The sequence below is a fragment of the Lissotriton vulgaris genome, chromosome 5, assembly GCF_964263255.1.
Source record: "Lissotriton vulgaris chromosome 5, aLisVul1.2, whole genome shotgun sequence".
NCBI lineage: Eukaryota > Metazoa > Chordata > Amphibia > Caudata > Salamandridae > Lissotriton > Lissotriton vulgaris.
In genome coordinates this window covers 2022603923-2022627041 of record NC_141693.1, presented here as the reverse complement: position 1 = coordinate 2022627041, position 23119 = coordinate 2022603923, and the positions used below count along the sequence as shown (strand labels likewise).

General features: G+C 46.1%; 1 protein-coding gene across 2 annotated transcripts in view; it reads left to right on the top strand.

The window, feature by feature from the left end:
- Window positions 1-23119, top strand: part of NUP188 (nucleoporin 188) — a 1272194-nt gene that overhangs the window by 223062 nt on the left and 1026013 nt on the right. For both annotated transcript variants that reach the window (XM_086924860.1, XM_086924859.1), the window contains exon 12: window positions 15255-15344. In XM_086924860.1, the coding sequence (XP_086780986.1) occupies window positions 15255-15344 (90 nt within the window). The remainder of the gene's footprint in view (window positions 1-15254; window positions 15345-23119) is intronic.

Genomic DNA, 23119 nt, shown 5'->3' with positions numbered 1-23119 from the left:
GCGTTTTTGTAGCTCGTTTCTATAATCCTCTTATCTGTGGAGAGATCTACATTTAGACTATATTTATGTGCCCTCTCTTTCTCATGCTCATTTTTTATTGGAAATACTATCAAAATACCTACTTAGAAGGCACTCTCTCGTGAGGTCTGTTATTAGTTATATGAAGGCGATACAGCTCCCCTGGTCCCTTCGATCTCCTAAAGACGTCACAGCATGATAATTCTCGTGCTCCCCTGTGTAGTTAGAAATGGCAAAAAATATCGGGGAGCCTGTTTTTGCCGCGAAAATACCATTTAATCTATACATTTGCAGATACTGTTTGTTCTATTAACCTACCTCAATTGAGGTTAACTGAAAAGTCTCTGGAGTGGATAAGAGTTCCTGTCCTTGTCGGTCTATGGTTCTGTTAAGAATCTAAAAAGAAGGCACATAATCTATATTACTGTTTTTTTAGTCCTTATCATACTTTTTATCTAGTGCTCCAAACCCCCTTTAAGCCTTCCTTATCGTTTATTTCTTAGGACCTCATCTCTCCACATCCGATATCCCTCTGGTGGAAGCTAAACTGCCGGAAATGGTGAAATGATTGGCCTCTTTGAGCGCACATTTTTAAACCCCTATGCTGACACTGTCATTGGGTAACCTGAGACGCGCACAGCTGATACTCGTTCTTTTAGCGCGTTTCGTTAACTGGGATCGATCGTAGGGCTGGAACGTGTTTAGTTTCAGCGTTTCAAACCGTTTTCATACCGGACTTCACCTGATAGGATGACAACGTTTGCTCGTCCCGCTGTGAGCTTACTGGCAATGTATACTTAACCTTTCCTCGGAACATGATCTCCTACCACTGAGAATCTGGAAAGGCGAACATGTACTTTTATTAGAAAATCCGAGCAGGTTATGGGATATAACCTGACCCGTTTTTGGGTTTGCCTTATTCCTTATGTGATTGCATATTTCTTATATATATTTTTGTCAACCCCATCTGGCATCTAATAAACCAATATTCTTTTACATGGTCTATTCGGTACATCATGTTCTAACCTTATAATGGCAATAGGCAGCATTGTGCAGCCATACTATGCTGACTCTTAATTTTAATATAATCATTCTGCTCCTATTGTGGTGGGTCTTTGTGCTTATAATGCGCCTTTTCTCATGAATGCAGAGGGCCATTTCTAGTTAGATTCTATACTCACAGGTACAGTCCTTACTGCTCATGATTATTATTTTTATTTTTATTATTGTTTTTATATCCATTTTAACCCCCACACTATATATTGCATATGCATGGTTTGTACAGTTATAGGTGGAATTTGAGATTACCCAAGTATTGGATGTCATTAACTGACTATTAGCTTCATCCACTCTTCTCTGGAGTTGAGGCCTTTGTCTATTGTATCAAGGTAACACATGAACCACTGTTCACGTGTTTTCCTTAGTCCTTCTAGGTTGCCTCCTCTTCTGCTTATGTTTACCTTTTCCAGGATAAACCACGTGAAGTCGTTGCCATCATGGTTACATTTTTGAAAGTGGTCAGTCAGGGGCGCATTCTCTTTTTTAGTTTTTACCGCTGATCTATGCTCTGAGAGTCTAGTACAAAGTTCCCTGCCGGTCTTTTTCTGTTCTCAGCTGACAAGCACGATAATCGGCTTGTGTTTGGAAATTAGTTTTCTTGTAGTAAGTTTATGAATTTTTAGATGCACATGTCTGTGATACATACTGTTTGTTTTTAATGAAACTGCAATTTGTTTTGCGCTTTTTTTAAAATTATTGTATTGTTGATGAAATTTCTTCTTTTTTAAAAATAAAACGTGAAAACGTTTCTTTTAAATAAACCTTTTGTCTATGCATTATATGTGTTAGAGATTGGTGCAAATATATGGGCTTACGTCTAAATAGTTTTCCGCCAAGGGATACCTTGTTATTTCACTGTTTGCTAGTACCCTATTCCCCTGGTGTGTCAAGGGGTCTCTCTCGTTTATTTTACAAAAGGTATGATTAAACATGCCCCTGATGTGTTTAAAGATCCTGTCGGGGCTAGAGTTCTCAACCCCAGGGCTGATAAAAAATATAAACCATCTCCAAATGATCCAGCTTATATCAAGGGTCAGCTCCCTCTAGATTCTCTAGTAGTGTCAAATGCCCATAAACGGGCAAATTCCTAAACCGGTAATGCCCCTCCTCCGTATAAAGAATCTAAATTATTGGACGCATCTGGTAAACGTGTTGCGTCACAGGCGGCAAATTACTGGCGTGTTGCCAACGCCCAAGCTTTGCTGGCCGTGTATGATAGGGCGCATTATGATGAGCTTGAGACACTCATGCAACATCTTCCAAAACAATATAGGTCTAATGCGAACGACCTCATTACAACAGGGAAAACTAATTACAAACATCTATATCAAATTTGCTCTTAATGCAGTGGACACAGCATCTCGTGCCGTTAACACAAGTGTTTTACTGCGCACGCACACATGGCTACGCATATCTGGTTTTAAACAGGAGGTGCAGTCTCAAATTTTTTTTCAGCCTTTTGATCAAGAACACTTGTTTGTACCTGCTGTAGACACATCTTTAGAGAAGATGAAAAAAGACACTGAAACAGCTAAATCCATGGGGGCCTTACAGTCGCCAACAACTAGAGGTTCCTTTTGTCGCTCCTAATATAGGGGCGCCTCCAAAACCTTTGGGACAGACAACACTTTTTCTTCCTGCAAAAGCCCCACTAAAAACTTCCTCTAACGGAGGATATTTTAGAGGGGGTTACAGAAGAAATAACAAAGGAAGAGGCCGCAGTAATAACACCTGCACCTGCCCTTGCACAAAACAGTGACTTCCCTCCACTCCCCCCCAGAACATTCCACTCTGGCCGGGCAAGACTATCACATTTCCTACGTGTCTGGAATTCCATCACCACAGACCGGTGGGTGAGACAAATTATCCAGTATGGTTACTGCCTAGAACTCACCTCTACTCCTCCACACATACCACCCAAACAACGTCCAATGTCCACAGAACATTTTACGCTTCTAAAACAGGAGATTCTCTCTCTTGTAAAAGTACGCAATAGAACAGGTTCCCATACACCATCAAGGCACAGGGGTTTACTCCCTTCACTTCCTCATCCCAAAAAAAGGCGGTACTCTCAGGCCAATATTAGACCTCCGAACATTAAACCTGTACATACAATCCAACCACTTTCACATGATCACTCTCCAACAGGTTCTCCCATTGCTGCTTCAACAAGGCGATTTCCTTTCCACTCTAGATCTCAAGGATGCCTACTTTCACATTCCCATTCACCCCGCTCACAGGAAATATCTACGGTTTGTAGTGGACGGCCAGCACTACCAGTTCAAAGTGCTCCCTTTCGGAGTGACTACAGCACCCAGAGTCTTCACAAAATGTCTCGCTGTGGTAGTAGCTCACTTGGAAAGACAACACATTCATGTGCTTCCTTACCTCGAGGACTGGCTCATAAAAGCCAAGCCACGCACCGATTGTGTGCACTACACACACAAAACAATCCAGCTGCTGCACGACTTAGGATTCACTGTAAACCTCACCTAGTCACATCTTCAACCGTCCATCACCCAACAGTATCTAGGCGCCACAATAGATACTTCAAAAGCCCTTGCGTACCCCAATCCTTCGGGATAGCCAGCATGCAAGCTCTCATAACAAAATGTTCGAGGCATATGAGCTGCAGATTACACACTGTGCATAGATCGCCACCTAGTGTTGGGCCCACATGTTTGTAGTATGTTTTTGTCCTGAAAAGTTCTTTGGAAGTCACGAGATAGGTGACTCCTCCTCTGGACCATACTGCACATGGACATCAGCTCCATCCTCAGATTGTTTTTTTCCGCCACCGGGCTCGGGTGTGTCTCTAACGCTCCAGTTTGGAACCGATTTTACTTCGACGCGCAATCCTCACCCAGTTCGACGGTATTGTCCCGATCGCGGTCCCTATCGACACGACTCTTCACAACTTCGAAGTCTTCGATTCCGGTCGTCGGCGAAGGCCTTCGGGCCTACCTAGGCCTTACTTTCTGGCTCATGGAAAGGACACCATTCAAGAGGTGTCCTCGATGTAGATCGAAGTTTCCCCACACCGATCTACATGAGGTGTGCAACCTTTGCCTCTCACCGGAGCACGAGGTCAAAGACTGTTCCGCTTGTGCCTCCTTCCGCTCCAAGAAGACTATTCGGATCGACGAGCTCAAAGAACAATGGCTTGCTCGTCAGCCTCGATCCTGGACATCTTTCAAGAGGGCGTCCACGTGCCAGAACGGGAGCGAGCCGAAATAAGCGCCAGCTCCTCCGATGCCGAAGACTCAAACGTCGAGGACATCACTCCAGCTCAACGGGTAGTAAGTAAGAACGTCGGCCCGACCCTTCCTCGAAACCCTCCAAAAAGGCTTCGTCACACCCTCACCTTCGGGCCCTGGTGCACACCGAGAGACTGCTTCCCAAGCCCCGCCCTCGGGCTCGGCAAAGAAGACTATTAAGCCTTCAGGCGGCTCAGGCTCGAGTCAGCCTCTTCCCGGTGTCGATCCTACACCGACACAGAAAAAGAAGCCATCTTCCTCATCCACACCGACCGCTGCTTCATCACCCAAGCACTCGGCGTCTAAGACTGGCACGGGCTCATCGACGTCAAACCTGCACTTGGAGCCGATTAAAAATCTACCTAAAGGTCCCTACTCCCATGCTTCTGAACCGAAAAAATCCACGGAACCGAAAAAATAAGTTCCAGTTAAAGACAAGGGTCACAGTTCTAAGCCAAAAGACTCTAGACCAGCTACCGAATCTGCGCCGAAAAAACCTCTGGTACCGACACCCCCCACAGAAGAGCCATTCCTACCAGATCCTACTCAAAAGACTCTCGTAAAGGATCCTAAGACTGGACAACTGTCTCTTAGCTCTAAGACGAGCACCTGCACCTCCTCCTCCTCCTCCTCCAAAGAAGAGAGACATTGCAACCTGTCCATTAAGGGTCCCTTCTCCACTTCCCACACTCTTCCACCTCCTCCACCACATCATTCTCTACACCATCCCCTCATCCAGATGATGATGTAGACACAGGCTCTGATGACACAGGTGGGGGTGCTCATGAGTCTGAAGGGAACAATAGTCCCCATCAGTCACCTAATCCATGGGATGATTATAACACCCCTGATGTGCCTTACGTCCCTCAAGACTATATATATCTGTGAGAAAGTGGCTCTATATATACTGGACTAAAATGAAGTACAGTGTGTATAGAGTCCACAAACCCCAAATGTATAACAGGGGTTAAAGTCAGAACTTACCTTTCTCTCCAAAGTGGTAGCTTGGCCGAGCAGTAAGGCAGTACCAGAGGGCAGTGCAAAGCATTTGTTGTATACACTCAGCAAAAGGTTTCACACACTCAAAGACTGAACTCCAGGCCAATTGTTTGTATATCAAAAGATAGTTTTATTTTTAGAACCAACAGGCATAAAAATATACTTTTCTAGATAGGAGTACTCTCATGTAGTTACTTTGCAAGGAAGCAATAAAGTTTATGAACACAATAGATACAGGGGTTGCTGAAGGCAACACAAGTCTAGACACACTTTAGCATTGAGCTCAATTGGTTTTGGAAAATATACGTACCGTTGATTACCACACAGATTACTTTGGTAGTTCTAGGACTAGATCCTAGATTCAGTCCTGGGGTCTCAACTGAAACCAATTTAGTAAAACCATTTTAGTTACTGTAGTGAATTTTCAGGAATATAAAGCTGTTTTTAAGCTGTTTTAAAAGTTCACACTTAGAAACTTTTCAATGTAAATCCGACGATGTTATCCAATTGGAGAAAATTCAGGTTGCAGGTAAAGTACGATTGCGTTACTTTTGTAATCCAGGACTGGGCTCCTGGGGCCAGCACTGGGGGTCCTAACTCAAAACAGGTAGGTAATTGCGTTTCAGTATCTCGTGATTTTTAAAGAATATTTCAAGTTTTCAAAAGTAGACAGAAGAAATTTCATAGAAAAGCAGACAATTCAATTCCAGGAAATTGCTGAGTGCTGCTACCCGGCCATGCACAGTCTCATTGAGCTGTCTTTTAACACCGGCTGTGTGCCTAGTGCTTGGAAGCAGGCTACCATCATTCCCATTCTAAAAAAAACGGCCCTCGACCCCACTAAATCGGAACATTATCGGCCGATTTCCCTGCTTCCCTGGCTAGCGAAATTAGCAGAATCTCATGCTAACCGCATGCTGTCACTCCATCTGCAGGAAGCGAAAATACTGGATAAATCGCAGAACGGGTTCCGTGCGGGTCACAGTACCGAAACGGCTCTTCTAGCAGTGGTGGAGAACATCAGGAAGATGCTGGACCAAGGTCAAACGGCGGCACTGATCCTATTGGATCTTAGTGCCGCGTTGGACACGGTGTCCCATCAGATCCTCCTCCATCGCCTTGAGGAGGCCGGAGTTGGAGAGAGAGCACTCGAGTGGTTTCGATCTTTTCTCACTGATCGAACTTTTAAAGTATCCACTCCCCCTTTTGTTTCTGCTCCTCGTCCGATCCTGCAGGGTGTCCCGCAGGGGTCGGCCCTAAGCCCTACCTTATTTAATTTGTATGTCCAACCGTTGGCTCAGGTCGCCCATAGTTTTGGTCTCTCCATGGTGTCATACGCCGATGATACGCAGCTGGCGGTGGCACTTAATGGAGAGACCAACATGGATGCTGCCTCTTTTCAGACCGCGTTAAAAGCTGTGGCGGGCTGGATGGCGAACAACCGCCTCCAACTGAATGCCTCTAAAACCGAGGTTATTATTTTTGGTAGGGAAAGTGAGCTTTGGGGCGATCAGTGGTGGCCATCTGAATTGGGCCCTGCTCCCACCCCAGTGGCTGAAGTTAGGAACCTTGGGGTGTGGTTGGATGATAAACTTTCATTCACCGCCCACACTAAACGGGTTGCCGGAACTTGTTTTGGTGCCCTGAGGTGTTTGCGACCCATTTTTAAGTTTTTTGATGCTGACACGAGACAGATCATTGTCCAGGCCATAGTCTTGGCTAGATTAGATTACGCCAGCTCTTTGTTCTTAGGCGTTAATCAAGCAGAACTAGTTCGCCTCCAGCGGGTGCAAAATGCGGCTGCCAGGATGTTGGTTGGTCTTCCGAAGTTTGTTTCTGTGCGCCGTACTATTCAGGATCTTCACTGGCTGCCTGTGGGGCAAAGAATCAAGTTTAAAACCCTTTGTCTAACTTTTAAAATCTTGAAGTTGGCTTCTCCCCCTATTTTGTCTCAATTAATCTGTTATTATGAGCCATCCAGAGCTCTCCGATCCTCAGGGACTAACCTTGCTGTAGTGCCACGTTTTAAAAGAGCAAGGATGGGCGGACGCTCTTTTGCTGTGATGGCAGCAGCTCTCTGGAATTCCCTGCCTGCCTCTCTTCGCTCCATTCCTGATCTGCTCCCGTTCAGAAAAGCCTTGAAGACCTTTTTATTTTCCACTGCTTAGTCTTTTCTGGTCACTAGCTTCCGTGTTGTGTTTTTTACCTTCTCCTAAGCGCCTGGACGCCTCTTGGCTGCGGCATCCGTTGCGCTTTATAAATAAAAAATAACATAACATAACATAACAATGGGTTCCTATGGAGAAAATACAGATTACTAGTAAACCCGGTAAGGATTACTTTTGCGGTTCAGTACTGCGCTACAAGGTACAGTACTGGCTTCTCCCCTGATCACAGGTGAGTACTCTGGAATTCGGCCGATTTTATATGAATATTTTCAGTTTCCAAAACATAGAAAATTTTCGAGCCAAAGTTAGTCAATGTTATCCGATGGCAGGTAAGTGAGTTACCGATTTCCAGATGAGTATTTGGCTGGTGAAGTTAAGGTTCTGGGCACAGGGTCAGGTAAGTACAGTTGGTTCAACCCCAGCAGCCCAGGGGTGGCCGGGTGCAGAGGTAGTTGGGCCCAATGGTGTCCAATGAGGGAAGGGGGGCCTTCGGTTGGTGGCTGCTGGCTAGCAGGCCACGCGGCTGTGGGAGCTGGGCTCCTGGTCGCTTGCTCATGGCAAAAGGGGAAGTAGGATAGGACAAAGGTGGCACAGCCAGTGGCACTCGGGCGGCTGGGTGGAGGGTGCTTTTGAGCCGTCGGGCGCTCAATGTTATCAAATGGGAAAGGTCGAAAAGGGAACAAAGGCTGCAGGCTCGAGGACTGAGACTCTCCAGGGACGACCAACACTTCGAGAGGTAAGTTGGGATCTTGGAGCACAGGTAGGGACCCCAAAGGGAGGCACCGGGGGCTGTAGGACGCCGGGTGCAGGTGTGTCTTAGGGTGTCTGAAAAGCTTACCCTCAGCTGGGCGGCGTAAAACGCATCCACAAAAAAGGAGGGAGCACCAGAAGCAAGGGAGAGAACAAGTCTGGCACTGGAAGCCATCAAACCATGCTACCCACAAAAAGCAACATTTTAAAGACCAGGAGATCTAAAGAAAATGCTCAGGTGGCTTGGGCTAACCACCAAGAGCAGAATGAGTCCACAATAGAGCAATTCAGCTGGTGATCAGGCAGAGCACAAAGGGTGTGGCACTTTTCTGCAATTCCTTGAAATTCTTCTGGGCAGTGCCAAGCTCCTAGGGGTTGGAGCAATCCTAATATTCATATTCTGATTGGGAGGGGGCATTCCTGGTGCTCGATCCCCAGGTCAAACTTGGTCTCAGGGATCCCATCGCCCCGTGCATTGAAGACCCCATTCTCCCGGGACAGAACACAAGCAAGAACAGGAGCGGGAAGACTCACTGGCCTCTCATCTCCCTGCCCGCGCTCTTCACAGAAGCAGACGTGTACAACTCTTACCCACGGGTAGGAGCAGAAGAGAAACTACTTCAGTGGGGTGGGAAGCAAAAGAAGTGATGTGCTGGCTAAGGAGCGCGTACGGGGATCTGACTGAGACTACAAGGACCTTGGGGCTCCCCCTGCAGCCATCAATGAAGAAGGCGGCTGTGGGTGACTCTGGTGGGACCAGGGTACCCAAAAATAAAAAGTTCTGTGGTGCCAGACTGCTTACAGAAGCCGCTCCTCTAGTAGTCATGCCCAGGGCCAAGCGCACACCATAATCTCTCACGAGGGGGTTAAAAATGTGCATATTTGCTTTGTGGTGCCCATGTAGGGGCAGATTCATCACCATCATTATTATAGCGTGTTTTGGGAGCTGCAAAAGTGAAGCAGCCCACTGCAAAAATGTTTAATAAAAAATAAGAAATCATCCTATGTCTCCAGTTCACCATGGTGGCATCTATTGTGATGGGGGTCAATTACAGGAAAGTAATCACTCAGGTGTCCTGATAAAGGGGGGGGGTCAGTTACTTTTGTAATAGCTGCACATGCGGCCTTTGCCTTTGAGACATTATTTCTCATGGGTGGAGTTCGAGTCTATCAATGCTGTTCACAGCGCTAGACTCGCCTCCACACTATAGGGCTTACCAGGATCTGGAAATCCATTAGACTTACCAGGAACACTGAAACGGGTTGGCCACATATGCACAGAAATGTTTGTTTGAGGCCTGTAAGAAAGTGCCCTTTTAGACCTGGAACATGATCAATCAATGTCTGTACATGTTTTCAGTAGAGTTACATGGTAGTCAAGCTTTTAAATAGGTAATGATGTAGGACTCTTATTCTTCTTAAAAGTTGAGGTAGATGTTGCTATCATGGCTCACTCATTACAAAGATGCAAGTGATCTTGAGTGTTCTCAGATGGTCTGTTCCTCTTATGATGATTTTGCATTGTTAATCCTGTTTGAGAACGTGCCATCTTTCTTGCCTTGGGATGCCCCCACTTTTTTCTGAATTCCTGATGTGCTTTGACTGAGTGTGCCCTGGGCTCCTGCCAACCAGGTACCCAGGGCCTGTGTTCCTTCCCTAAAACTGTACTGAAACAAAACGCAATTGGCATCTATGGCCACCTGTCAGCCCCTAGTAGTTGGTACCTTAGGTACCCAGGGCATGGTCACCAGACAATACCCCTGAGGGCTGCAGCCCTTATTGTGTCACCTCCAGGGGGCCTGTACCCTGGTACCCACACACTGCCTTTGCAGGCTGAGTGCCTAAGTACAGAACTAAAACCAGAGTCGACATGGCACACATCCCTGTGTGCCATGCCCACAGAACCCACTGCCCTGGCACACTTCAGCCACCTCTCTAGCTGGGTGCCCTATGCCAGAGGTGTGGGCACAGGTGCATGAGCCCTGTGCCCCTACAGTACCCAGGGCCATTCCTGGGCACTGTAAGTGCAGTGATGCCATTAAGAGTATATGGTGCTGGGAGGTTGTCATTACGAACTCCACAGCACCATAATGGCTACACTGAAGACTGACAAGTTTGATATCAAACTTCTCAGCACATTAAACCCACACTGATGCCAGTTTAGGATTTAATGCAAAATGCACCACAGAGGGGACCTTAGAGAAGCCCCCTGAAACCTAACCTACAATCCACGTATGGTCTAAATGGATGCCCAGTCTGCCACACAGCAGACATGTTGCTGGACCCCTGGGTGGAGAGCCCCCAGCTCTGCTGGGTCTGCAACAATGCAGATCCTGGGTGAGGTGCTAGGTCTCCTCCCCCAGGATGGGCAGGGGGAAGCTTCAAAGGCATGCCGCCTCTGTGAGCTTCTCCAGACCATTTGCTGTACTCAGCAACTGGCCCCCACCAGTTCTAACCCCCACTACGGCAGGAAGGGGGGTGTGCCAGCTTGTGCCAACTCCACCCCTCAGGTGGGAGACCCCAGGCTCCGGCCATCTTGAAAATGGGGAGCACTGCCCAATCACAGCTAGGCTCCTGCCCCCCTCCCACCAGAGAGGAGCAGGCTATTGGTCCCTGCCCTTGCTCTACCTGTAACACCCCTAAACTTAGCATTTAGGGGCACCCTGAACCTTTCTTCCTCAGATCCCGATAAAAAAAGAAGAAAGAAGATCAAGAAGAAGACCCGCAGTGCAGCTGCTATCAACAGGACGACACCCACTGACTTGGCCCCAGCCCTACCGGCCTGTCGATCCTGGAACCTGCTCCTGCTTAATCCCGGCGACTCCTGCAAACTTGGGAAACCTGGAGGACCTGCCTGCCTTGACCCTCTGAAAGACTGGGACTCCCTTAAACAGAGGCACTGCTCCAACATAAATACCCCTGGTGCCAGCCAGGAACCAAGAAACCAGCCCACTCTGCACCTGCCCAGCCCATGCCTGGGTGACCCAAGACCACAAGGACGTCTCCCCGGTGCCTCGGACCCGAAGTCCAGTGCCCTAAGACCCTCCTCGACGAACCAGACGACGCCTGCAGCCCCAGAACCAGGAACCCCCCAACCGCGACCAGCTGAGGTTAAGCTTTCCCGACGCCAAAAGACACCCCTGCACACGGTGCCCCCCGGTCCCCTGTGCCTTCCTTTTGGGTACCTACCTCTTCTCCAAGATCCCACCTTACCTCTCGAAGTGGTGGTCGCACCTGAAGAATCTCCGTCCCCGAGCCTGCAGCCTTTGTTCACTTTTTAACTTTCACATGGAGCGCCCAACGGCTCAAAAGCACCCTGCACCCAGCCGCTCGAGTGCCGCTGGACGTGCAACTACTACCCTACTCTACTTCCCCACTTGCCCTGAGTAAGTGACCAGGAGCTCAGCTCCCAAAGCAGCGTGGGCTGCTTGCTTGCAGCCACCAACCGGAGGCCCCCTACCCTCCATTGGAATGCATTGGGCCTACTGTCTCTGCACCCGGCTGCCCCTGAGCCGCTGAGGGTGTAACTACTGTACCTTTCTGACCCTGGGAGACCCCTGCATCTATGCCCAGAACCTTAACTTCACCAGTCGAGTACTCACCTGGAAACCGATAACTTCCTTTCCTGCCATAGGATAACATTGACTGGTTTGACTCGAAAAATCTGTGTGAAGTTTTGAAACTCTAAAATATTCCTATAAAATCAGCTGAGTAATGAATTCCGAATTACTCACCTGGAATCAGGAGAGGAGCCAGTACTGTACCTGTCAGCCCAGTACTGAACCGTAAAAGTGATTATAACTATACTTACCCATAACCTGAATTTTCTCCCATAGGAAACCATTGACTGTTTTTCTCTAAAATTTCTTCTGTCTACTTTTGAAAATTACAAATATTCCTTAAAAATCGTACCAACTACTGAAATGTAAATACTTACTTGTCTTAGGTAGAGACCCCAGTACTGAACCCAGGAGTCCAGTCCTGGATTACAAAAGTAACGAGAACCTACTTTACCTGTGACTTGAATTTCCTTCCATAGGATAACATTGCTAGTTTTTCACTGAAAAGTTTCTAAGTGTCAACTTTTAAAATACCTTTATATTCTTTAAAAATCACTGCAATAAACAAAACGTTTTTACTAACCTGTTTTCAGCTTAGACCCCAGGACTGAATCTTGGATCCAGTCCTGGGATTACATTAGTAATCTATAAAGTAATCACCTGCATTTATGTAAAAAACCCATTGAGCTCAATGTTAAATTGTTAGATTTATGTTTCCTACTGCAGCCACTGTACCTATTGTGTTTACAAAGTTATTACCTTTCTGCAAATTACCTGAGATCACTCATATTGAGAAAATTATATTTTGATACCTGTTGGTTCTAAAAATAAAACTATATCTTTTGATATAAAAACAATTGGCCTGGAGTTCAGTCCTTGAGTGTGTGAAACCTTTTACTGACTGTGTGTACAACAAATGCTTTACACTGTCCTCTGGTACTGCCTTACTGCTCGACCAAGCTACAACTTTGGAGAGTAAGGTCAGCCACTGACTTTAACCTCTGTTATACCTCTGGAGACTGGGAACTCTAAACCCACTGTACCTTACTTTGGTTCAGTATATATAGAGCCACTTTCTCACAATTAGTATGATATAGCTCATTAAAAAGTGGTACGAAATAATGGGCCCAATACATTTTTACCTATGAAAAGTGCGTAGGGGAATCCATTTTGACCCTCTGCGTCTCCTGGTTTTGGTTCCTTTAAGATTTTTGTCAATTGTTCTAAATCCACTACTAAAAAGGATCTTTCTTACAGTGAGTTGTGTTCATGATATCCCTTTCGGTGTCTGTGTGGTCTGTCTGACTTGCGAAGGCTGGACCTGCGCTCATTTTAGTTCCTCCGTTTACATTGTCCCCCTTCTCATCTCCCATGTGGGGTGCCCTCAGCACACCCCTGGAGTGTACCCACCATATTGAGCCACTCCTTCTGGAAAGCCAGTGCTGGAACGAGTTTCCCACCTCTGGAGGAAATGCCAGCCTGCCTTCAAAATGGAGCCCGCCTGTCGCAGTGTGATAGCCATTTGCTTCACTGATATGGTCGCCTTTCTGAAGCGGAGCCATTTGTGGCCTCTGCCCGATAGTCATTCTGCTGAAGGAGGTCACTCCCCCTCCCAACAGCACTTCTCTTTATTCACTGTTCCTGGGAGACCTGCACACTTCCTAACATTGGCACAGCATGTTGTCTCGGGTGACTACTGCTGCAGATAGACAAGAAAGGCTACCAGATGTTTGGGCAACAAATAGGTGACTTTCTAAAGTCACATTTCTACTAGAAGTTTTAATTCCAGTCTCAGCAATGATTCAGGTTTAATGTAGAACAACAAAAGAGTACCAGAGGGTCTAGAAGAAAAGGTGGGGTTGTAGTGTGTGAAAAACAGACAAACAACAAAAGACCCCTATGCTGACCTAAAAAATGGTATTCAATGACAACCTGATAGATGGTCAGAGATACCCATCAGTCACCACTCGGAACTGCCCTTCATCATCTGGGATTTTTCAAAACCATCTATACAGATGTGTTTATTTCAGACAGAAAGAGACCAAGATGTTGATAGATCTTTTCCACTGAAAAAACCAATAGTATGGTATACCACTCCTCGAGACTGGTGAGTAGTAGAGTGCGGTGTGACTGGGAGAGCGCAGTGCAAAAAAACTTGTACGTGAAAAAATAAAATAAAAAGGTGTGTTTAAAATTGGATGAGGGAGCGTAGAACAGATTTTATTCGGATGATACTCACTCCGCCAATATTAAAAATTTGTTAAGACAGTTTCAGAAATGCGCTGTCTAGAGATGGAACCAGGTCGACATGTTTCAGCAATACGTGGACACAGTTGTCCTTGCTTTCTTCAGGACCTTACAACAAATGAATGCTACTGCAAGTGTAAAAGAAATAATAAGTGACAACTAAGAAACAAAGTTCACAGACAAGTACTGAGATCACCTGCATTCTCCAGGTGAAGAGTCTTGTCTTTTTCTTACAGGTATGTCGTTCACATAGCTTGTAAGAAGTGAAGACCTCACCCCACCTGGCAGTGGCTCAGGAGAAGAGTGAAGCACCGCTCTATCCGTCGGTACTACGAAGCCGGCATCTGAACCGACTGGGGAGGCCACGTAGGTTTAATGTAACCATTAATTTGATTCTTTGGAGTAATATCTTTGGTGGTCCCAATTGGAATTTACCCCCAAGCGCGGTGGCTAATGAAATTCTGTGTTGGCTAAAGGGGCCACCGGCCTTGCTATAGTGAAAACAGCAATTTTATGTATTCATTGTCACAGCATGTTCAACACCAAAGGAACATTCCTTTTTTAATATTAAGCACGCCCCTGGTGGGCTAGCAGAGCCTGCCCTATAAGTGGCTTAATAATATTAAAAAGAATAGTTTTGTCCTGGCAAAAGGGTTTATTTTGTCATGTGTAGTTGGCATGTTTAACGCTATCCCACGAGATCGCAGGGACAGCCCTAAAGTCATGTTTTCACTTTGGTCACTTTAGTGGCTTTGAGGACCCTGCGTATGTGAGGGATACTCTACAGTTTGCGGACTCAGAGAGAGTACAGATGAAGGATACCTAGGTTTACAGATAAGTAACGTTGCCATCCGAATCCAAAAGAAGCGGCCTTTACAGTTAGCTGTAAGTTGTGGGTTTTTGCATGTTTCTTTGAAGCAACTGATACAAACATTTGGTTGAGAGGTTATCTTGGCAGTAGCAATCCTTTATTGGAGCTCCATGCTCTTCAGCTTCCCTCCTCACTGACCGCTCTGCAGGGTAATCTCCCACCACTGTATGTACTGCACTCTTTCCTTTACCAAGTCTTTCTGTAAAATAAAAAAAAAACTAACCACTGTTTGTGTTCATTTACCAAACCACTGTAGGGTGGACGTGGGATGATTTTGTACCCAATCAAATACTAGCTGGAGCTTTTTTCTTTTTTTCTTTTACAGTACACTGCCAGCACGGTCTGTCTCTGCATCTACGGACTCCTCTCATTTGTTCTGACCTCACTGGAAGAACACACACTGGGCAAACAGCAGGTGAGGCTGGAGCTATTTGTACCACCATTCAGCAGTACGAGCATCTTCCACTCCATATTAGTACCAGGAATTAGGTCAGTTGGTGTCAGCAGTGACCAACCAGTCTGTACTGGCATCACTAGATTCATGTAATCGCACTCACTGAGTTTCTTTGTAAATACCAACAATACATGATATGTGTCAGTGTTCGAATGGAATGATCTCAGCAATGGGTAGGGGGGGAGGGGCTTGGTGCCTGGCACAGAGTATTGGCTAGTTCGCCAAAATGTTTGTTCCCCTTAAGGCTTCGTGTCCTTTTCCATTCTCACTGTCCATACTCTCCTACTCATGGTTTCTGCCATTTCCCCGCTCTGATCTGTTATCTTCTATCTCCCACCATGTTCTTTACCTAATCCGACTCTTTTCTACACAACTCATTTTGCTACCTTTTGTCCCTCACTTCGTCCCTTCTTTGAACATTCCTGTGATTGTTTTCACAGGTTATCCTTTCCACCCTCTGTTCCTCACCTCAGTCTGTTGTCTCTTACCTCTTCGCTCTGTCCCCTTTTCCTCTTGCTTTTTTCCCTTTATCCCTTACTTTGTCCCTCCTTCCTGTTATTTCCTATTTATGTCACATTCTGCCCTTTGTGTCTTTTGCCTACATTTCCCCATCCTTTCTGATTTCACTCCATCCTCTCACTTTTTTATCCTTCACTCCTAGCAGTTTCCTCTTTTCTCCCTCATGGGATCTTCCCTGATAGTCATAAATGTTTGAACATTTACCCTCTGTGTGCGTTGACCCCAAAACACTTGATATCCCTATATTTTACGATATTTTCATACGTACGGTGCAAGTGTCCATATGATGTAAAGCAACCTTCCGCTGTCTATCAAAGGCAAAATGTTTCTGAAATTTAGACTGTCAAGCGCCAAAAAACCCAGTCACAAAACTTCATTGTAGCATCCACAGTATAAAATGCTGAGTTCCTGTATAATGAGGAAAAGCACAACTCGAAAGCTTACATTGAAGAAGCTTGAGTAAGTCATCCTATCTTTGTAGGACTCCATGAGCTTCACTACCCATGAGGTTTTGTACTGGCAGTTGCCACACAGTCGGTCTTTTTTCCAGCTAGTATGGGAGTTAAGCATGCTTTTCTCCTAGACCTATTTCTTTCTGGTTTTTGAACTTCTCTCGACATCCTAACTATTGAGTGAGCTTATTTTTGCAGCATGAATCTTTTCTGGCTTCACATGCTTTCCGGTAATTCACCATTTTGTGCTTAGAACTGAACTGATCTTCTCTTTAGTCTTGACCCTTGGGTTGTGTTGACCACCGTTCGGTGATGTGTCCATCCATGTGCACGGTCACTATTCTCAGAGTAACTATTCTATAAAGTTCTGCAAGATGCACCTAAGAAATTCGAGAATGCAATCCATATTTTCAAAATTCATTTAATTAGTTACAATATAGATCAGTCTCATTAATAGCAAACCAATGTTTGTGTAATCATCAGCGTATCATAAATATCCTTTAAGTACCATTATCAAACCAGTGTTTCTCATCAACATGTAATAGATATTTGAATCCCATTCATCAGTATACTTTAAGTACATTACCAAACCAATGTTTGTGTAATCAACTGTAACAGTTATTTTCCAGTATTGTATCTTTTATAGATTCACATGCTTGAATCTTCCCCGTCGTCATTGTGGGAGTCCCATGGTAACAGTAAAATAGCAGTAAAAAAAGCTAAAAAGGACAATCTCCCTTGAGAATCAATAGTATTTAGTAATCAGTCAGCCTCATTAAAGAGCACCCAAACTCCAGCCAATCACATTGCAGACCCCTGAGTATCCATCATCTGCTGGGCCACCATACCTCAGATTTCTTACCGCACGTTGTGTTAGGGAATCTCCCTGAGTTCTGCTTAGTCACGGTGTTCCTACATTGAACTTTTCAACTTTCAGCTAGCAGTTCCTTTTCCTCAACCTTCTCTTCAACTGAGGTGCTGCTAGAAAGTGAGTTTACACCGTTATTTCTGTATTTACTGCAGAATGTCAGAGTCTAAAAAAGGGCTGTTTAGGCCCTGCAAGACTTGTGGAAAGTCCAGGCTTTTCTCAGAAGACCCTCAGTGCTTATACTGCCTTTACCCAGATCACAAACCTAAAGACTGTAAGCACTGTCAGACTTTTTCATCAAAAACCCTCAAAAATCATGAGGGAAGACTTCTCATTTGGCTCGAAAAAGAAAATCTGTGAGGAAATCTGACTCCGAGAGTGAGGAGAGGCCTCGTACCTCCTCTGAGAGAAGGAAGGAAGAGGATCCTACTTCTGGTCAGAGAGATCCAAAGGAACAAATATCAGAGCAAGGTGTCTTCGGTAAAAAGGGTGAAAAAAGAGCAACCTGGCTCGTCTGAACCCAAAACAAATCTTGTTCTTCACCTCCTTCTGCGCTACATACTCGCTTACAGAACATCCGCCAGTTGTCGAGCTCGTCGATGAGGCATTCTCTACCTACGACTGTCGAAAAGAAGACTCTGTTGACGGTTTCGTCATAGACTACGTCGACGATCAAGACGATGACGGCTGTCTTGTTGAGGAAGACTGAAGTGGTGATTTCGTCGACGGCATCAGTAAGGAGTTTGTCTTTGAGAGCTTCACCATCGATGGTTCAGTTGGGTGTGTGCCGTCGACGAGCATCTTCGCCCGTCGACAGATATTTCCACGCCGTCGGTGCAGTCTCTGACGATCCAGTTGATGAGGAAAATGAACATGCCGTTCTCCAGATCATTGTTACAAGACTTTTCCAAGATATCTCCTCTGCCTCCTCACCTCTTGGATTTTCAGGAATCGGAGGATGAAGGTCCTTATGGCCTTGCTGACAGCCCCTCTCAACTGAGAGTAAAGTGCCAGGAATCTGAAGATTAACCAGAGGACACTTCTGCGTACTTGGAAGGTGAATATTCCTTTTCAGAAAGACGCTCCGGTATGTAGCGCTTCGAACATTACCCTTACTATGAGCAGGAAGAGGAGGACCATCAACAGGAACCCTCCGTTAACGTTCCAGTGTCACTGGTCACAGAGTTACGTTTGATATTAAATGACTATCATAAACGGTTCCCTGAGGCCAATGCGGCCCAAAAGTCAGTTTCTCAGCAGTAGGAGCCTGCCATGACTCCAGATCAAGAAACCCCACCTGCACCTCCAAAACAGAAGTCCTTACCTCCCCTGCAGATCTCTACTAGGGCATCAGACAGTGGTGACAATTGGAAGAAGGAGAGTAACAAATGGACACTGATGTCCATGATGAGTGGATGTTTTATGTGGAACATACACCACCCTCTCCCACGCTGCCAGTGGCTGACTCTCCTCCAGCAGATATTGGCGGCTTCCATGACCTTCTTGAAAGAGCGTTGAAACGCTTTGACCTTCTAATGCCCGTCAAGCAAGCAGAATGCTTCTTGTACGACTTCAAGGCTGCCACGCAGCATTCTGTTAAGGTAATCTCTATTATCGACTTCTTGTGGCAAGAAGGCATTAAGTTAATAAAGAATCCAGTATCTGTGCCAGCAGTCATTCCAAAACTGGATAAAAAGTACAGAGCGCCAGAAGACTCTACGGCATGTTTTATCGGCCATCAGAAGCCTGATTCAGTGATAATGCAAGCTGCTCAAAGAAGATCTAAGAGTCCTGCTTCCCTATGTACCACCCCGCCAGACAAAGAAGGGCATAGGTTGGACAATATCGGGTAAAGAATTTCCGCGGTGGTGGCTACAGCCATCAGAGCCTCCAATGCTATGGCCATCCTTGGGAGGTACGATAGGCAGATGTGGTCAGACAGTGCTCCTTTTCTGGAATATCTGCGCGAGGACTAGAAAAAGGAAGGAAAGGAGATTCTTTCAGAGGGTGAGAGAGCCTAATCGAAAGCTATTGATGTGGCTATAGAAATTTCTTCCACTGCCTTTAGGCAGATGGCAGGCGCTGCTGTGTTACGCAGACAGGGTTGGCTAAAAGCAGCAACATTTTGCCCAGAAGTCCAAGCTAAGGTGCTGGACATGCCATTTGATGGGGAGAACCTGTTTGGCAAACATGTTGATGAGTCTCTTCAGGCTATCAAATTATTATTATTATTATTAAAGGGGTTTGTAAAGCGCCTGGTGACGCCTCCCGGCGTGTCCCCGCGCTGTGGAGAGAGAGTCTTAGGAGGGGGAGACCGAGATACAGACAACTAGAGAGTGAATAGCTAGGTTTTCAGCAATTTTCTGAAAGATGCCTCATTTTTAGGGCTCGCCTGCTGTGCGCATGCGCATAGCTGGCGAAGCTCTATAGGAGCTTAAATAAGCTTTACCTAGACTGGCGATTGACTGGCGATTTGATGCTGTGCCCGTGGGCTTTTAGGTCAATGCGCAAGCGCATTTACCTAAAATGCGCGTGCACATCATCAAACCGCCAGTCAATCGCCAGCAGCACTCCTCCCCTGCTGCTTCACACCCTCATGCCGCTCTCCCCGCTCCGCCCCCTGTCCTGCCTGCCGTGTCGCATTTCTCATCCCCCCCTCCCCAATCCAGGCGTGCTCAAAAGACCCACGAGTACATTTAAACGAAGAATTGAATATATACGACTTTTCACAGACATTAATATGCTCCAGGAGGAAAATTAAAAGCTACAATAAAGCCCCAAAACGTAACCCTGCAATAATTTAATAATAACATGTTAAATCTGTTTTTATGCTGATTGCCCCTGTTTACACCTTTGTAAATTTCGGGTTTTTTATTTCGTACATTTTTTTTAATGTTAATTCTTCTATTTACAGGACGATACATTCTTTAGTTACTGGTTTTGTATTGCATGTAGGCGTTACTTAATTTGATGACACTTTATTAACCGCTTTAATATCGTCATGCCACTACGTCGTCTCCCTTCATATTGATTTCCATGACATCGTAACATATAATAATGTATTAGATAATATTGTTTACCATTCGAATAATTCTATGTGATGCCGTTTGTGGTTTGCACTACATAAGAGTAGAATACAATATTTATATCAAAGAGTCTATAACAGCGCCGATCAGGTCAACCACCCGGGCCCCCCAAATATGTGCCACGCGCGATTTATGCTACGATTTGGCATTAACATTTCTGCTTTTTTATCATCTCTGAATTAACGACTCACACGATGAAGCACGAATAACACAGCTCTCCTGGGTCCAATAATGTTGCTGTAATAAAACACCCTCTAGATTATTTTGGAATTTTGGATTTGTTTAACTTTTCGGCAATAATTTTAGCCAATTTCAATGGGCCTACCTAATACGCTCTTCTGCCATCTAAATTCCAATTTGGCAGTGAAACCAACTTTTGGAGCCGTTGCACGCCATAACCTTTCTAAGGCTTGTCGCCCCAGCTCAGAGCGCCCCAAGGGGACACCTTTACTCGTCGCGCAATTAAGACCAGAAAAACAACTCGTCCCGTGGGAGATTCGGGGGACTCTGCAATCAACATTTGAAGGCTGAAATTTCCAGCGTATGAAACGCGATATAAAATCCACTTAGCAAGAAACTCAAATTTAAAGGCCCATCACACCCCCGCTGTGTGTTCATAGCCAGAAATATATTTATATTAAGTACCCGTTTATTTCCACTCTGCTTTTTCTTGTTTCCCTGGCCTTGTAAAGAAACATCTCTTTCCATCTCTCTTCTGTGATTTTCTTGTAATTTTACTGCACTATTATGTATATTTACCATTTGTTTCATTTAGCTGATTGCATATTTCGTGTTTGTATGTTTACACATATCCGTATGTCGTCCATAGTGATGTGATATGTGATTCCACCAGTGATTGCATTGATGGCGTCATGATGTCATTTGTGACAGTATGAAACACATTAACACACACACACATTTGCCAAAATTCCAGGGATAGCAGAAGTCACACCACACACCCTTTGACCTTACTGACATCATTAGACTGATATGATATGATATTTGACCCTAAATCCTGCTGCTTCACACCCTCATGCCGCTCTCCCCGCTCCGCCCCCTGTCCTGCCCGCCGTGCCTCATTTCTCATCCCCCCTCCCCACAGCAATGCCCTCCGCCGGCCGTACTTTCACTTTGACGGCCGTGTTTCTCCTAGTCTCTCGTGTCACCAGGCTGTGTGTGCTGCCTCCGCGGGCACCATGATGTAACCCCACTCTCTTAAATGCCTACATTATACCAGTCTTAAACATGATCAATAGCTTCAATCTTGGCTAACATATTTACGCTGATGATAATCATATTCCCTTTAGGATATTCAGTAACTATGTGCCCTTACTGTTGTGTCGGGCAGTTGGTCAGCCACGACACTCTCAGTGTATTTTATTGATAAGGTGTGCCAAACGTGCTCAACAATAATCACAGGAGCCTGCGTGCTGCTTAACTATCTGCATTACACTTATCACAGTGAGAAGAGTCTGTGTCAGACAAGGTAATATTTTCATGTTGGAAATTGGCTTTTGAAATAATCGAAGTTCATATGTCTGTTGTTCTAAACCACAAGTACTAGCTGTGTGACGGGTTGGAACGCCGCATCCACCACCACCACCGCATCCACCATCACCACATCCACCGCATCCACCACCCCCGCATCCACCATCACCACCACATCCACCACCACATCCACCACCACATCCACCATCACATCCACCATCACCTCCACATCCACCACCACATCCACCACCACTGCATCCACCACCACCACCACCCCATCCACCACCACCACCACCCCATCCACCACCACCACCCCATCCACCACCACCACCCCATCCACCACCACCACCGCATCCACCACCACCACCGCATCCACCATCACCACATCCACCGCATCCACCACCACGGCATCCACCACCACATCCACCATCAACACCACATCCACCACCACCACATCCACCAACACATCCACCATCACCTCCACATCCACCATGACATCCACCACCACCACATCCACCACCACCACATCCACCACCACCGCATCCACCACCACCGCATCCACCACCACCGCATCCACCACCACCGCATCCACCACCACACCCACCACCACATCCACCACCACATCCACCACCACATCCACCACCGGATCTAGTCTGCACCTGTGGATAGTCTAAAGGTGAGGAGTAGTCACCAGAAAGAGCGTTACAGAAAGGAAGCGCTGCAGTGTAGACATGTTAGCCCGCTAGCAGGCTGTGGTTGAGCCGTCTTTGTTCCAGACATCTGCATCATCTGCTCTCTTGTGGAGGGCACTGCTTTACAGTGTATGTACTGCATGTGTATGTGCGGCTGCACATGCTACGGAGGGAAGCATGTACTTCCCCTTCACGCAACAGTTTGTAGTGTGCCACGCTGGAGCTTCCCAGGAGCCCAACCCCTCCACAGAAGCTGTTCATGGCTGTAGATCTATTGGTTTGCTTCCCAGTTGACACTGCATATTATGCACAGGACACCATGCTAGGCTCTCTCGACACTCCAGAGACATGATCACCCTCTGTACGTAGAGCAATCGAAGATGGCGTTAAGGCCTATGCTCTTTGTGGAGTAAGGGAGGGGTCACTGTGTATCTTGTGACTTTTTTGAAGTAAAACCGCTTTCAAGTGGAGTATGCAGAGCCTGTGTCTCTACAGCACTGCACACTATGAACAGATGCCCATAGGGTAAAATGTTCCTACTTTTTCTTCTGCCGAGTCGCTACGCAGACAGTTTGTTTTGTTAGCTTGCTGTTCTAGCCGGGCATTTGAGTATCAGGGAAGACCCTGTAAT